The following is a 17,579-nucleotide window of genomic DNA, read 5'->3' on the forward strand; positions in this document are numbered from 1 at the left end:
TTCTGTGAACAACCTGTGGGTTAAGGTACCATTTGGCTTAACTGGTGTAGAGTTTGAGCCCATGGATTCCTGTGCTTTCAGTGTAACTGTGTAGATAACGATGGACATGTTAGTCCATGCCTTGAACCAAAGCAGTTTTGTAGATAATGGTTACTCCTGTTCTTGCTTTTCAGACGTAACAAAGCTATACAAAGTTTGTGGTGTGGTTAAACAACAGGACAATACTTTGAGTTGGCTTTTGAATGTAATTCTGTACACGTCAGCTATATTTTGCTTTAAATTAGCATAAAAGAATCAAAAATATGTTGACCTATTGTTTTTGACCAAAAGCTACGGAGTTCCTATATGTTCCATGACCTGACCGCTCCATGTGTCACAAGAAAAACAGAAATAATTTAAGTTTTTGTGATACTCTTGTTTCACGTGCCTTGAAGTACAATGAAGATTGGGGTAAACAGACTTTATGCAACACCACATCTTAGTACAGAACATTTTATAAGAGAAAAGGAGTCAAGATTCCCACTGAAAAGCTGCTGGTGTCAAATAATCATTTATTCTGCTGTTGCTGGCTTGCCCTCATCTGAATGACAGGGGCTTTGCTACCAACAGGAAACAGTATTTCAACAAATGCTTGTGAAATCCTGTATAATTCTTGTCACATCAAAAGCCTGTGTGGAACTCTGTGATTTTCGCTTTAGTGTTCTTCTCACACATACAGAAACAATAAATGAGGAAATATTTATGCTTATCATTAAAGGGCTACTTCTTACAAACATCCTTCCTCAGCACATCAATGGATCTTAAACCGCGTGTCTGAAGTTTGGGTGAACTTCAGGGTTGATGTCACATATTGTGCTCAAAAGCTTTTTCATCATGCTCTCCATGTTCTTGTGGTAGCTGCTAGAGAGGTTTCGGATGGTTTCTGTTGTTTGCTCTTCTATTTTAGTGGAGAGGTTACCTTGGGAGCCCATTACCTGAAAAGCAGAAGTCCTCTGAGCAAAATAAAGGGTTACGTATGACTATGTTTACTGTGCTTTTCTTCATCATCTAGCATAAACGTAATGCAAACATGCCACTTCATCCTAATATTAAGGATATGATCTAGGTTGAACTGTACATGTGAAAACAGGATTAAAGGGAACTCTTGCATCTGCTCATTAGCAATGGGAACCTCCCCATGTAATGAAAGTTTCCCAGCTCACTGTGGGAACTACATTGTGCACATTTTGTCTTTTATATCGCTCATTTTAATTTGTTTTCTATTTTAATGACTAGTCAACTAAGTTCTATCACCAGTGTGCTTCGTTTGGCCTCACTGAGAATGAATGTGAGCGTGGCTAAGGAGCAAAACATGGGAAAGGCTTCCTGACAATGCATAATTACAGTTTCAGAGTACTTGAAATGTCTTCAGCAGTTAGTGATGTATAACCCTCAATAGGCCTCAGACAAGGTCTTTTAATGTTACATTTTCTTATCTGGCGAAATACCAGACAGCTTCTGGCACACTTAATATCAGGACATTCGCTTAGAATTTAATTAACTCTGGACTCGCTGAGCATTTTAGCAAGGTTATGTTATAAACAGATGCATGCGTTCCAAATCCTGTGACTTTGCTCCCTCCTCCCCCACTGCCCCAACATCCCGTGAATTCTTCCCTTATGGAAAAGTCCTTCAGATACCAGCAGAGAAATTGGTTTCCAGCTAAAAAATTCCATGGGGGAGAGCAGAAGACATTTCTGCATGCTGACAGAGTAAGAAAGGAATAAGTAACATACTCTTTTTGTTCCTGCCATGGTTATCTGGGGTAGACTAGCAGCTGAAATGAACCTGTGATGTTAATGGGATACCTAGACATGACCAGAAACAAGGAGGCAGTCGTTTGCTTTATTTTCCATGAGATTTCAGCCCAACTGAGTTCTTAAAAGAAGGAAAAGCAACTGATTTAAGACCTTTTGCAGAAATCACCTTTGCAATTCTGTTTATCAGTACCTGGCAACATAGTAGGAAGTTTTTCCATAATCCAGATGTAAAACACTTTTCTATTTGGAAGAAATACAGGATGTAGATGTCATTGTAAATATTGGGAAAAGATTATAGTTTTCTGTGGTAACTATTTTTAGCTGGCATTTTATTGTAGCTTTTAGACAAGTTGTAAGGGTCTCATGTGGATGTGGGAAAGATTGTACAGCTTAGACCAGATTTATGAAGCTGTTTTTTTCCACTGGGGAAAATACATTTCTAGAGATCCCAGATGGTTGCATATTATCCAGCTACTAAATACTTTTGAAAAACCTCAAGAAAAGTATCATAATTTTAAGAAGAGCCTCTGCAGACTGGGAACCTGCTTTCTCAGTTCATGCTAATAGTGTAACTTGAGATACTTGATTCTTACTCTTCTGTGTAGTCCGTGTGTGTCCCCCCCTCCCCCTTTTTCTGCTTCTGAATTTGAAGACCTTTTTATTGTCGGAATGAAGACAATGCTCTGCTTAGTCTGTGGCTTCTGCTGACTTTGAAGATCTGTCCCGTATTTTCCCATACTGGTTTTATGCTAGGGTCATTCCAAAGTTGCTAAAAAGTTACATTGACTTGGAAGCCACAAAATTCGGAACTAGGCTGTGTATCTCCACAGTTCAGTGATCTCAGACCCTGCATATAAACACCATAAGCAGCAACAAAATTGGTTTGAGATCTGTGCTTAAATTTTGTATAGTCTGAAAAAAAATAATCTTGCATATTGTCACTCTAACCTCAAATTAATTGTTATTTTCTATTGCTGCTGTTGCTCATTCTGAACTGATATGGAACATCTCATAGTATGAGAAAATTTATCCCAATTTGCATACAGCAACACAAAGAGGAGGAATCACATTAAATGAGACTGTGACAAAGAATTAAAAATACTTCTGTCCAAATACCTGAGCCAATAAACTGAACTGGGCATCAGGCTTCCCTCTGCACTGGTTTAGCTGGAACTCCTGCCTGCCTTCCAGGCACAGGTTAGTAAAGATGGCATTTCTCTGGGTAGATAAATACTCCGCATAATGGGGTCAGAGAATGTGAAGGAGGACTGCAATGACCTTGTACAACATGCTGCCATTCGAGGAGCAATATGTGCTCTGTCGTGCTTGTGTGAAATGTTCAGTTGGCAAAGAGTGGCATTTCCATTCAGCTTTAATTTTGTTTGTGACAAAAAAATTGAGTTCACACAAAAGCAACATCTTTTCTCCTCTGCTATTTAAGATCTACAACCAGAAGTCTGGCTTGAATGAAAAGATGAACAAATTTTAGAGGTGTTTTTTGCTTTATTTTAGTAAATGTCTGAAATTGTGCATGTGAGACAATTACACCTGGCCTGGCTGTGTGACAGTGTGTCTGGGGGCTGGCAGTGTATGTTAAGAGACTTTGGGTGTATATCTGTTCCTAAGGCTTGATCTCTGCTGGGAAATGTTTCATGTGAAGTGTGACTGAAATGACAGGTTTGTAAAGCAGTTTTTATTTGACCTCTTTGGCTTTTTTGGTAATGGCTTTTGCACATGTAGTTTCCTTGCCTTTGCACAAAACAAGCAAGGGAAAAAAACAAGAACAAGAGTGTAAGAGGAAGATCACCAAGTAAAAAGAGAACTGTTTATGAACCTTCATGAATATAGTAAAGAGAACTGCAAGATGACATAAGTGTATAAAATGCACTTTAATTCAGATACGAAAATATCAGCCAGGCCGCTTTTACTATGAAAATGTAGTGAAAAACTCCAAAGTTTTGGTGATTTCAGTTCATCAAAGATGTAGTCTTATGTGCAGTCAAAAAAGTCAGCTAAGATGGGACAGAAACAGAAAGAAAGATTTTAAATCTTTGCTTTTACGGAAACATCCATCTTACTGAAACCTCCAGTTTCAAGACAGGAGTGAGGTCTGTCTGGAGTTAAAGAAAGAGGACCCAAAGGTATTTTGCCTTAAGGGAGATACATCTTCAAAGGACAAGCATGAACCAAGTACAGAAGCTGGACAATTTTGGTGCTGAAAGTCCACAATACCTTCTACAAATGCATTCAAAACTTGTGAAGAAGTCAAAATGAAACATACACACATCATAGGTGATAGTTCTGTGTTTAATTGGTATGATCGTGTTTGTTTGCAGAAGTCTCCAGGTGACACTGTTTGAAGCAATTTGTTTTACCATTGAGCAGACTGACATTATAAAAGAGTGTTTCTTACTTACATTTGTTTGCTTGTTCCGAAATTCCTTCTCTCTCTGTAACCGGTAGTGGTCTATCTCGGCTATGGCTTCTTCTTTGGCCTGCTTCAGCCTTTTCCCCTTTCCTGATGGGGGAAGACACAGGGATTTACTTCACACTCGTCACTGTATCCCAAAAGATGAATCTCTCTACGTCAGATTCACAGATGGAGTGACGGACTCCACTCATAAGAGAGAAGCAGCAATATGTTTATTGGTATGAAACAGCAATTTAACAAAGCTTGATAGTAAATATGACCATTGTTTAACAAGATTTGATGGCAAGGTACATGGGATTATTTACTGCACAGAGGACAGGGTCAGACACATCTGTCAGGGAGACCCTCCTGTTGAGTGCTGAGGTTCAGAAAGGACCCTTTGTGCCCTGAACTCCTTCTCAGAGGGGAGATTAGGTGCGGCTGCATCCAGACATAGTCTCAGACTTGGTCAATGGTTTATATCTAAAGGATTACTTGTGCACAATCAATTCTTAATACCACTTAGTGAAGATTTTCAAAGTTTAGCATGCTATTAATTGGTTACTGAGAATCTGTTGTGGCAAGGAATCTCTCAGCCTTGCCACAATCAGAAGTATTTCATGTGGCATAATAAAACAGACAAAGCTTTGAGAAAAGTCAACAGCCTCTCGGTTTGCACAAGAACGGTCAGAAGAGCTGACATGATTTATGTAGGGTACTTTTGGATTGAAAGCCAGTCACACAAGTATCTACCTTCTGAGACCAGCTCCCTGTGTGAAAGCACACATCAAATGAAAAGCTTGTTGGTTTGCTAACAGAAGTCTTTGCAACTACACATTATCTCATAACACAAATGCCATTTTTTTTAATTACAGCTTAGTGTTTAAATAAATAACTATCTTTCCTTTTTCAGCAATAGTAGCAGCCAGATAACAGATTTTAGTTGTCACTGATGGGAAAAGACGTTATTCTGTAAGATTTGCTGTACTGATGGGTTGCCAGCATCCCTTCATCCCACACCAACTGGATTCTGCTTAGACCTGGCATATTTCCAAAGTACTACAAAATAAGTCTTAACCACTACCAAACTGAGTTGCAACTTCAGGCTTTGTCCTTTTCTCACACCCCCCACTCCCCCACCCCCCTCAACATTTGCTAAATGCAGAGGTGAGTGATTAAGAGAAAAAGGAGGTCACTGGTATTCTCTAGTAATGCATAGAAAATATAGAAAACATTTATTTTTCTTTTCTTTTTAAACAGGAGGGTGATATGTAAGGTGGCATTTTAGACTGTAGTGGAAACCAGAGCCTTTCTCCTGAAAAAGTTTGTTTACATAATTGTGTTCACTATGAATCGTTACTTTTGTCTCAAGTAAAATGCTGAGGGTTTGTTAAATCAAGCCCATCTGTGTCATTGCAGGACTGGGCATAAGGTAGTTCCTGGGTCTAGTAGGGATGGAGTAAAAGGTTTGATGAGAAGGTGATGCTTAAATTTTTACATGAAGCAGGTGTTGAACGTGTCATAACCACCCCATGGCGATGTATCTCAGTCTACTTGTTTTGTATCAAGTCGGTAGAGCTGCATGGATCTCCGCAGGACACTGCTATGCTAGTTGGTGAGGTAAAAATCTTTTTCTAACTGATGGGGCTGTAGACCTCTTGCATTGAAAGTTGATATATTTGAGACACCTGGGTTGATGCTGATTTTTTGGGGTCTCTTTCCTGCTGTACAGCTAGAATTTTAGGAGTTGGAGGAGATAATACTCCCTTTTCTTAATGGGAGAAAAGCTATTGCTTAGTTGCTTAAATTAGGATATCACAAGAACAAGAGAATGGAGACTAGGCAACTGAAAAAGGTGTCTTGATCTGATGTGCGAAACATCTATTTATTTACTTATCATAACCACGTACTTAACATTATTGAACAATATGAATACTTTTGTAAGGGCATAAGCTAAGCAATCCAGGAGGTTCCTGGAATGTGTTGATGATAACTTCCTTCTCCAAGTGATAGAGGAGCCAGTGAGAAGTGCTGTGCTGGACCTTGTGCTCAACAGCAAGGAGGGGCTGGTGGGGAATGCGAAGCTCAAGGGCAGCCTTGGCTGCAGTGACCATGAAATGGTGGAGTTCAAGATCCTTAGGGCAGCGATCAGGGTGCACAGCAAGCTCACTACCCTGGACTTCAGGAGAGCAGACTCTGGCCTCTTCAGGGGTCTGCTTGGTAGAGTACCATGGGATAAAGACCTGAAAGGAAGAAAGGCCCAAGAAAGGCGGTTAACATTTGAGGCTCACCTCCCCCAAGCTCAGGATTGATGCATCCCAACAAAGAGGAAGACAGGCAAAAGTGCCTGGAGGCCTGCATGGATGAACAAGGAGCTCCTGGACAAACTCGAACACAGGAAGGAAACCTGCAGAAGGTGGAAGCCAGAACAGGGAGCCTGGGGGAACACAGAGAAATTGTCTGAGCAGCCAGGGATCAGATTAGGAAAGCTAAAGCCGTGATAGAATTAGATCTGTCCAGGGACATCAGGGGCAACAAGAAAAGCTTCTACAGGTATGTTAGTGGTAGAAAGAAGATGTGGGCCTTCTCTGGAAGGAAGTGGGAGACCTGGTTACCGAGGATATGGAGAAGGCTCAGGTACCCAATGAATTTTTTGCCTTGGTCTTCACCAGTAAGTACTCTAGCCACACTGTGCAAGTTACAGAAGGCAAAGGCAGGGACTGGGAGAATGAAGAACCACCTGCTGTAAGAGATCAGGTTCATGAACATCAAAGGAATCTGAAGGTGCACAGGTCCATGGGACCTGATGAGATGCATCTGTAGGTCCAGAGGGAACTGGTGTGTGGAGTGGCTAAGCCACTATTCATCGTATTTCAGAAGTCGTGGCAGTCCAGGAAGTACCCACAGACTGGAAAAAGGGAAATATAACCCCCATTTTTAAAAAGGGAAAAAAGGAGGTTCTGGGGAACTACAGGCTGGTCAGTCTCACCTTGGTGCCTGGCAAGATCATGGAGCAGATCTTCCTGGAAACTATCCTAAGGCACATGGAAAATAAGGAGGTGATTGGTGACAGCCAACATGGCTTCACTAAGGGAAAATCATGCCTGACAAATGTGGTGGCCTTCTACAATGGTGTTGGTGGATAATGGAAGAGTGACAGACATCATCTACCTAGACTTCTGCAAAGCATTCGACACTGTCCTGCATAACATCCTTGTCTCTAAACCGGAAAAACATGGATTTGATGGGTATACCACTCAGTGGATAAGTAATGGGCTGGATGGTTGCACTCAAAGAGGTGTGGTCGATAGCTTGGTGTCCAAGTGAAGACGAGTGTCGAGTGGTGTTCCTCAGGGGTCAGTATTGCGATGGCACTATTTAACATTTTTGTTGGTAGCAAGGATGGTGGAATTGAGTGCACCCTCAGCGAGTTTTCCGATGACATGAAACTATGTGGTGTGGTTGGCATGCTGGAGGAAAGGGATGCCATCCAGAGGGACCTTGACAGACGGGCCTGTGTGAACCTCATGAAGTTCAGCAAGGTCAAGTGCAAGGTCCTGCACATGGGTCAGGGCAATCCTAAGCATGAATACAGGCTGGGCAGACAATGGATTGAAAGCAGCCCTGAGGAGAAACACTTGGGGATGCTGGTGAACAAGAAGCTCAACATGACCCACAAGTGTATGCTTGCAGCCCAGAAAGCCAAGAAAACCCTGGGCTGCATCAAAGAAGTATGGCCAGTAGGTCAAGGGAGGTGATTCTTCCCCTCTATTCTGTTCTTGTGAGACCCCACCTGGAGTACTGCATCCAGCTCTGGGGCTCCCAACATAATAGGGATACGGACCTGTTGGAGTGTGTCCAGAGGAGAGCCACAAAGATGGTCAGAGTGCTGGAGCACCTCTGCTACAGAGGCAGACTGAGAGATTTTGGGTTGTTCAGTCTGGAGAAGGCTCTGGGAAGACCTTGTAGCAGCCTTCCAGTACTTAAAGGGGGCCTGCGAGAAAGCTGCAGAGGGACTTTTTGCAAGGGTGTGTAGTGATAGGACAAGGGGGAATGGCTTTAAACTGCAAGAGGGGAGATTTAGATAAGATATTAGGAAGAAATTATTCACTATGAGGATGGTGAGACACTGGAATAGGTTGCCCAGATTAGTGGGTCCCCCATCCCTGGAAGTGTTCAGGGCCAGGTTGGATGGGGCTTTGAGCCTGGTCTAGTGGGAGGTGTCCCTGCCCACAGCAGAGGGGTTGGAACTAGATGATCTTTAAGGTCCCTTCCCACCCAAACCATTCTATGATATTTTTTTGGTTTTTAAATCTTTCAGTTCAAGCACAACAGTTGAAAACTACTTTTCCTGAAGTCCTAAGGAGCATTCTCCAACTGGGCTAGAAAGGCGAGCATTAGTATTTCTGATTTATTTTCTCCAGGCTGCTACGTTGAATTGATTACGCCTGTGCTGGGCTTCTGAAGCCTTATCGGGTGTGACATATAGCAATCTGCTTCCACTGAGCGTGGCACCATGAGGAAGCTGAATCCTGGGAGGAAGACTGTTGATTTTGATACATCTGAGATTGAACAAAAGCCTGGGTAAAATGCCTGATCCAGCAGTATAGTATCTGCCCATTTGACAGTTGCTTCTGAAGTCATTATCTGCAGATGGCTGAGTAGAAGCAGAGAGGGGCCTGAAGTGTGTAGGCTTCCTTTTGAAGTCTTGATCCCTGGACTGTTTGATTTTGTGGGTGTGCTTATTGTGGGACCTGGGGTGTGTGGTTGTATAAAGGCTTTTCTCGCAGGAAGGAGCAGACTGGTGAGGAACCAGATAGCTTCACTGCCTCTCAGTTCGTCAGTGCAGTGCTCTCTGGTGTAGTTAATCATATTTCTGAGTCCTTATGCCAGCGAGACACTGTGCGTATGTACATAAAGGGGCAGCAAGTCACTTTAAAACCTAGCATGTACTTTTCCTAGAGTTTGTGTGTGTTTGATAAGGGCTGATTCTCTCAACTTCTGCCACTCACCGTATGAAGTCTTGGGACCAGTTTACAGATTTATGTAAGATCCTGACATTGGTCTGGACAACAAAATTTGGAACAAGGTTTAGGCCTGTATTTTGAAGTTTCCCTTATTCTCCTCTCCAGATTTGGAGCTGATCAGCTTTTTATAGAGTTTTTTTTTTCCTCTAGGAGCAGAGCTGGGGGTGATTCTCTGGAGCTGGAAATCGGGAGGAGTGACTACGGTGAAGCTCTGCCAATTTCACCAGCTGAGGAACTGGATCTCTATAGCAAATTAAATTACTTCAAAATCAGTGGGATTTTAATTTTGAATTCCATCTGGGGGGCCATCTGTAGTAAATATGTTGCATATTTGGCTACCAGATAGATAAATCCATTTAAAATGCACAAAATGGAAAGAGATTTACTGTAAAACAACAGTTCATTTGCCTCTGACAATGTAGCTAGTGAACCAAAAACGTGTATATATATATATGTACATGTCAGCTCTTGACAGTGCACTGGAGTAAGCACAATACATAGGGTGTCACTGTAGGGTGACTGCCATTTCATTTTTCCATGATGCCTTTAGGATTGGCACAGCAGGAACCTGCTGCTTCCTATTTAATTAAGTGGAAAAGCTGTAAGTAAATTACTGCTAGTTCAACAACGTTGTGGACAGAATCGGCAACTGCCAACATATGTGGTAGTGCATATGCTGCACCTGATTAAGTTAAGCAGAAACTAGAGCTTAACCTGCTGTTTCACTAGAGAAAAACCAAAATTAATTAGTCAGTCTGTTATTAACCACTTGTCTGCTACCTTAGTTGTGCAATACAGGATTGCCTTTTCAAAGTCTCACTGATTCTCTGCAGAGCACGGCCGAGCTGAAATCAAACCTTACACACTGCAGGGTGGAAAAGCATTGAAATTCAGCCAAGATTATGCAAAAAAAGGGCAAGAAATACAGGGTGATGGGCAAACCAACCTGTCCCTGTGACATTTCCTCTAGGATCATAAAAGTGAGGTACAGAAAGCTCCAAGTTTGAAGAGGCTTTTGCCCCAAAGGGCATGCAACGTGGTCCAGGTTTGCTGCTGCTCCTTTGTCCCTCCTTCCCGTCCTTGAAGATGGGGAGCAGCAACGCAGCTGTGCTATGCCTGGTTTCCTTGACCACTGTTGTCCATGATTACTGTAGCTGGCAGCCTATACATTTCTAGGCATCATGTTAAATTGGTGAAATCTTAACTAACTTTGTGTCTGTATTAGCCCTGTATTAGATTTTCTTACCTAACATGGGGAGGCATAATTAGTATGGGGAAAGGCTGTATTCTTCTGTCTAGGTAATTCTGTGATGCTAATGAAATACCTACCTAGCTCTGGTTAGATCCAGAAGAACTGGTGAGATTTTTTAGGCTGTTGGGGTTTTTTAGATCTTGCAAGAAAATGTAGGAAACAAAAATGTTGCATTCTAATTTGATTAAACACGATGGTATCTTACTTTCCCAAAACTGCCATGCTAAAATTTGCTTTCTGTTTTCAAACACATCATCGAGGCTTCTAGCTGAATTTCTTCATAGAAATCATGTCATAGGAAGGAGTTGCCAAAAATTATTAATATTTTCTTTAAATAGGACCATTTCAGTTGTCTTCAAGAGCATTAAACTGTCTGCAAAATGGCATTTAGGGATGCTCATTTTGTGAAAACTATTTTGCACTTTTAATAAAATAGAATAGAAGCAGCTGATCAGTATATATAGCTTTTTCGGTAGATAAAATATGTCCTGGGTATTATCCAACAGAATGCCATGTATATAATTTTGTTTACAATATCTTATTTTGATTAAGATTTTTTTTTAATCTGACTTCCCAAAATCTTTCAGCTGAGTTTTCATTTTATTAGGCACTAGAAATTCAAGCCAAGATATAAAAATCTATAGGAAAACAAATTTTGCTAAACCCAGTGTCCATGACACATATGTTTCCCTTGTTTTACCCAGAAGGATTTTCAGGAATTGATGTCTTGGCTCTGACAATGCTCAGTTATTTCGGGGATCCAAATTATGCTTCAAGCAAAACTGATAGATAAAGCAGTGCTGTGGGTAAAAGGCCAAAGTTTTGCAGATTGTTATTGGTTTCTGTTTAATCAATTTAATAGTTTCAGCCTTGCATATGTGTGCATTTACCAACAAACTATTAATAATTTTCAGATATAAATGATATCAGCCAATGTACAGCAGAGCTTTAGCACTATATTTTTGCTTTGTTTCGTGTCTATAACTGTAATTTCATTTATTATCTTAATTTTTCAGTTATCCAAAGTGGATTTTGCATTACAAACAGCTGCACATATGTCAGCAAAACTTAGGCCTGTTATCTGTTTATATACAATATTATGTGTGTTCATGCTGTATTTTGATCTGATTATGAGTATCAACTGTAAACACCGAAGGGTTTGCATAGGGGTAGTTTTGCTATTGGCACTTCCTTGAAAATTACTTCTCCTGGTTGTGTCCCATGAACATTCTACCATTCGTTCTTCTCATGTTGAAGTGTACAGTAGTGGGACTCCCTCGTGCAGTGTCTGTTTGAGGTAACAAAGGAGGTCATAGGTGCAGGTTAGCAGGGACGGGACTGCGTTTGTACTTGCTGGGCAGGTTGATTGCTTTCACTGGCAGCCCAGGCCCGCAGAGCGCCAGGCCCTGAGCAGAAGCTGCCGATCTGAGCTGGTACCAGGTGGATCTGGGCTGGCGTTTTCTGGGGTGAAGCAGCATGTCCTTGCCTTGTTTGCCAGATTGTGTGTCTGGCAAACCGATTGAACTGGATATATTGGTTGCATTTCATGTATTTCGTTTTATCTTAATTTTTATGCTCAGACTATGCAATCCTTTATGCTGATCTAACTGCAGAATCACTCTGGGGGGAAGAGACTGTTGAAGTAATTCTGACTTGGCATAACTAGATTCAGCACTAGAAGAAACCCTTTTGTCCTTGTCCCACTGTATTTAAGTTATGCTGGTATAGTTAAGCATCTAAGGTGGCATAGTGACATTGCTACGAAAAATACTAAGGGCAACAGAAATTTTATTTTATTTTGTAGCTTTGCTGCAAGCCTCTTGTAATGCTGCATATAATAATCATAGAATGGTTTGGGTTGGAAGAGACCTTAAAGACCATCTAGTTCTAACCCCCCTGCCATGGGGGGTTATGTCTTTGTCCAATGATTGTTCTGTAATGATTACTGAATAACTGTTCTGTTAGATTGGCTGTAATGCTTCCTTTAGCACAAAGTCCAGGGTGGAGTAGTCCTTAGGAAAACCCAAATCAGAAACCTGACCTTGCTTGTGTGATTCATGAGCTCTAAAATTCACAAGAGCTTTGCTATTTGCACCCTCGTAAAAACTGCTGGCAGTATTTAACACGAACAAAAAGATCCACCAAAGTCTTTAGGCTGTAGATGAATTTGCCACTTCATTAGTAAGTTAAACTTTTTGCCCTTGATCTGGTCTACCTAGGAATAAAATCTCTTAGAAATTCTTGAGGTTTTTCATGGGATCACACAGAGCTACCGGGGCTGGAAGGAGCCTCCGGGATCTGGGATCTGCTCCAACCCCTTGTGCACAGCTGGTTCGGCAAAGGCAGCTTGACTGGGGCCATATCCAGTGGGTTTCTAACATCTCTGAGGATGGAGACTCCACAGTCTTTCTGGGCAGCCTGTTCCTGGGTTTGACATCCCTCACAGATATAGAGCTGTTTTCTTATGCTTAAATTTGTGCTGTTGCCTCTTGCCCTTTCAGTGGATGCCATTGAAAAGAGTCTGGCTCTGTCTTCTCTGCTCCTGCCCCTCCTCCCCCCCTCGATTTTAGTGTATGAGAAATTTTTATTTTCCTTAATTTTTATAAAGGCAAAAAAATGTTTAGCCCTCAAAGAGAGAAGAAAATCACTGATGAAATATTTTTATTGAGTATTTTTACTGATCACCAAATTCTTCATGGATGTTTTTCTGTAGCTGCTAAATAACTTCTACCAGTGTACTAGTATTGAAGTAAGCATAGGCAGTGGTTTAATTCAAGTTTCTGACTCAGAGGGGTCTGGAAGATAGTTTACTTGTAAGAAGCCCAGTGCTTATCACAAGCACTCTGTTTAAGGCTGAGTCGATGACAGGGGAGTGTTATTTGCAGAGTACAGTTAAATACACCTGTAGCTATGTCTGGATTTTGCAAGACGTTCATCTTCAGTCATTACTTTTGTGTTATAATGACACTTTTCATTTTTGGAGTTTCTTAATTTACAAAACCTCTTTTTAACTGGCTGTATTTGAAAAAGCAAAGATGATTTTTCTGGTTTTAAAACCAAACCCAAATGAAATGAAAACAAAGCAAAAAAAGAAACCCAACCCCCAAATTAAAGGGTAATCAACATCAAGCTGTCATAGCTTAAGGCCTGATTCTGCAGCCTGTGTTCACACTTCCTCGCTGGGGGCTGTGCCTTTCCAGGTTACACACATTCTCGCTTTGGGGAACAGTGTGGTTCCTCTGCCCTACCTGAGAAGGGAAGAACCATCCCACTCAGAGCACCTCGTTTGGCTATATAAAGGTTTAATCACTTAATTATTCCTTGCTTTTTTGCTGGGACCAGCAACCCTCAGACACCATCTTTTTGTGAGCCTTCTCTTTTATGAAGGTGGGAGATTTTTTTTTTTTCTTCTTCTTCCTTCCCCCCCCCCTCCTCCTCCTCTGTTGCTCCTGCAAGGCTGTGGGGCACAGGCAGCAGCCAGGTCCTCAGGGAAGCGATACTTGCTTTCTACTTATTTTATGTCTCCTGCTGTATGAATTAACAAGTCACGCTAATAATTAATGAACACACAGTAATGCTGATTTTTGTGTAGAAGGAATATAGAAACTACACAAATAATTTTTGTTTAGCTCCTATATCTCTCTGGAAAACAAAATACATTCCTTTATCAGCCTCTTGCTCCACATGACACTGTTTTCATGCATTTGAGTCCTGCTGGACGACATTGTTTCCTGCTGCTGGTTTCTGAATCAAGGTAACTCCATGAAACAGTATTAATGTTTCAGTGCTAATGTAGGTCAGTGCCTCATATGTAGTTGGTACCTACATTCAGGAGAATAAGGTCACCATATTTTGCATTAAATCACTGGGAGATGAATGCAGAAAATGATAAAGGAAGGACTCTACCAGGAGAATTATTTCTTTGATTTAAATTATTCTAGTAGATGCCTTCATTTCTATATTTGTTATTATTAATTTTTGCTTATATATGACTAGAATAAAAATACTTGAAATTATTATTATTATTGGATATCTACACATGCTTTACGCTGGGCATTTAGGCATTCAGTAAATGACATTTATTTTAAATTGAACATTAATCACTTGGTGATTACTTGTGCTATGTAATAAGACTTGTATGAATGACCTACTACAGTACTGACAGTGCTTGTGATTATACCATGACTTTGATTACTGTCATTGTGCTGAATTCTCCCTTTATTTTCATATAACTTTTTTGAAGCCCAGCTGAGATTAGAAAGCAAGTTACTAGATTTTGTAAGTAAACAGGAGCACTGAAAAATTTATACAAGACCTATAAAGAGAAATAGAGAGTTTGGACCCTGGTCCTCCAGAGCTGGCAGCCATTGGTGTGTAGGCTTCTAGTTTAAATAGCTAAGGAAGGCTGTAATGACATTATTGGCATTGAGATAAAGCAAGAATAAATGTAGCTGACAGGATGAATATAACAAAGAAAACCTTGTTTAATGTAATAAGGCATGTGTGCGTGCACACAGAATTTTAAGCAAACTGAATGTTCAGGTTTGGTTAAATGCCTGGTTGCAGTCAAGGCACAGCAGTAATGCAAGTGAGAAGAAAGAACAGGAGCAGCACAGCTGTGATGTATACAGATGGAATAATGTTGGTTTTCTGTGAGCCACTGTAATTCTGAAGACCTTACAGTTGAAAGCTACAATAAAAGCAGTCCAGCTACTTACTTTTTTTTGCTTCCTCCAGTTTGTCCTTGGCACGTTTTTCTGCCTGCAAAAGCTGCTGGATTCCCTGAGACTGGCTGGTCATGCTGATTGCTGAGGTGGGTGAACTTCTGCAGGGACTGGAGCTTTATACAGCCGGCAAGCTCTTCCTTGTGCTTTTTGTTCTGTCGTTACAACAGATTTCCAGATTGCACCAAACCAGCCGGCTCTGCCTGGATTGCTGCTGGTCGAAAAGGCCTGCTAGTGCAATCACAAAACCACTGTAGTGAGGTTGAAAGGAATGTTGTCCCCTCCTCAGGGTCACAGAAGATCTGAAGTGCCTGATCAACAATTGGGAAGACTACTCCAAGTGGCTTGTAGTTAAATGAGGATTTTTTTTAAGCTTTTATTGCTGAAGCAAAATATAGTTAATCTTGTCAGAAGAACTGGGGGAAAAAATATGTTTCTTGGAATAAAAATCACTTCCCTGAGTGTGAAGGATCAGATTTGGTCAACAACTAGTTTTGGCTGAACACAGTGAACTGGTTGTAGGCTTCTGTTTGGTGTTATTGCTTAACATTATTCATTAGAGTTTTTTCACTTTGTTAAAAAAATCTTCATTGGGAATGAATTCATCAGGGACTAAAGTTTAAAAAAGCATGTGGTGTGGAGGTGTGCTCTGTGTTGTAATATGCCATGAGGTAGATGAGTGCTGTGGAGGGAAGCTGTGGGATTAGCTCTAAGATCCAGACTCTGGGAACATATGACTGCTGATCTAGGTCTTACTTTTAAGTCCTTACGAACACATAAGCATGGCTGTAGATGCACATCCTGTTTCCTATGGTAGGAAAATAATCTTGTAAGTTAATGCATGAATAAGCAGTATGTTTATATTTTGAATCTTTATTGAAAAAACAACAAATCCCCACTGTCACATGTACCTCAGCCATTGCACAGGAGGAAGATGTGTCAAGATGCATCATTAAAATATTTTTTTTTCTCAGTACTTCATAGCATGAGTAAAGCGTATTTATTGCAAGTTCTTCTGACGCAGCTATGTCAGGACCAGAGATCACCTTCTGATGTAAATGGCTTTTTCAGACTTCAATTAGGTAGATGTATGTGTATATATAGATATAATTTCTGCACATATATTATGAAAGACGTATGCAAAAATTATTTGTTGCTCTCTGCTAATGGTCCTTGCTGTAGGGCCCTTTCTTTTCTGGGGCGTCCTAGGACAGCTGTGCTATGCTACTTGCTTGCTGCAAGGCCGTTACCTGATCCTTATGAGGAAATGTGTACTGTTGTTACGAAGTTGTGTGGAGTTTTTTTTGGCATTCCGCCGCCACCCCCCCCCCCCCCCCCCCCCCCGCAAAAGCTGCAGGCTTGAGAGAAAATGGATGGAGATGCCTCTTGCCCTATTACTGTCTTCAGCTGTGCTCTGAATGGCAGTCACATGGAGACTTTGAAAAGTGGGTTTGTTTTCTGATTAGTGATGTTGATGTCATGGAGTCAAATTCCACCCAGGCACTCTCTCAGGAAAATGCCAATTTCTTATAGAGTATTAGTCAATGAGTTTCTTCTTTCATCCAGAAACTGTGAGATGCCTCCTCATCTCCAGCACTGAAATCAGAGGTCTGGTCTAGCTGCAAGAGAGCAGACATGGCGCTATTTTTAGATGATTGTAATGCATAACCTTGAAGTTTATTTTATTCAGACATAGAAGAGCAAGTGATGATCAATTGTACAGAAAATATGGAAACTGTAGGGTTAGGATGCCTGTTGTGCCACTGGGGCTTGGCTCCAAATTATCTGACTGGCAAAGAAAAGCAGAAGTGGAAAAATAAAGAGATTTGGTTTACTTGGGGCAGGAAACCTGGGCTCAGAACTTTAAAGCAGTAGTTACTTAAAAATTAAATAGGAAACAGAAATGTCAGGCTTGTCTCAGACATCAAAAGTATATTCTAGGCAAAGGATCTTGTCAAGCAAATCTCATTGCTACAAGAAACGTTATGGAGCTGCTAGCAAACTAAACTGTTTCAGAGTTTCTGGACTTGGCTGAAAGCATCAGGGGTCAGGATCCTTTGATTTTTCAGAGCAGTTCTCAATGCTGTAATTATGTTACATGTGCCTCAGTAATTATCTGAATTGATATTTACAGTCTGTAAATTTTAATTAATATTTCACAAGAAATATTTCTATATGATGAATTTTTAATGGAAAAAACCCCAACCCTTGAACAAATTACAAAGCTCTTCCATTGTTAAAAAATTGATATAATTCTTCAGCAGCTCTTTTGAGCTGCAGATGTCATGTATTTCAATGTTTTACTGAATCAAAAAATACCTCAGTTTATATTTTCCTTGTAGTTAGTTCATATACAGTGTGATGGCA

General features: G+C 40.9%; 1 protein-coding gene and 1 long non-coding RNA gene across 3 annotated transcripts in view; one reads left to right on the forward strand and one right to left on the reverse strand.

Moving 5' to 3' along the window:
* The window catches only part of LOC130157228 (uncharacterized), a 38,808-nt gene that overhangs the window by 12,650 nt on the left and 8,579 nt on the right, over positions 1–17,579 (forward strand). The window lies entirely within an intron of this gene.
* On the reverse strand, positions 518–16,519 carry ATP6V1G3 (ATPase H+ transporting V1 subunit G3). Its single transcript, XM_056356605.1, has 3 exons — positions 15,207–16,519; positions 4,217–4,317; positions 518–974 (listed from the first exon to the last, which is right to left on the reverse strand). Exons 1-3 carry the CDS (start codon positions 15,286–15,288, stop codon positions 801–803), a joined length of 357 nt encoding a protein of 118 aa, XP_056212580.1. The 5' UTR covers positions 15,289–16,519; the 3' UTR covers positions 518–800.

This window comes from Falco biarmicus, chromosome 11, assembly GCF_023638135.1.
Source record: "Falco biarmicus isolate bFalBia1 chromosome 11, bFalBia1.pri, whole genome shotgun sequence".
Taxonomy (NCBI): Eukaryota; Metazoa; Chordata; class Aves; order Falconiformes; family Falconidae; genus Falco; species Falco biarmicus.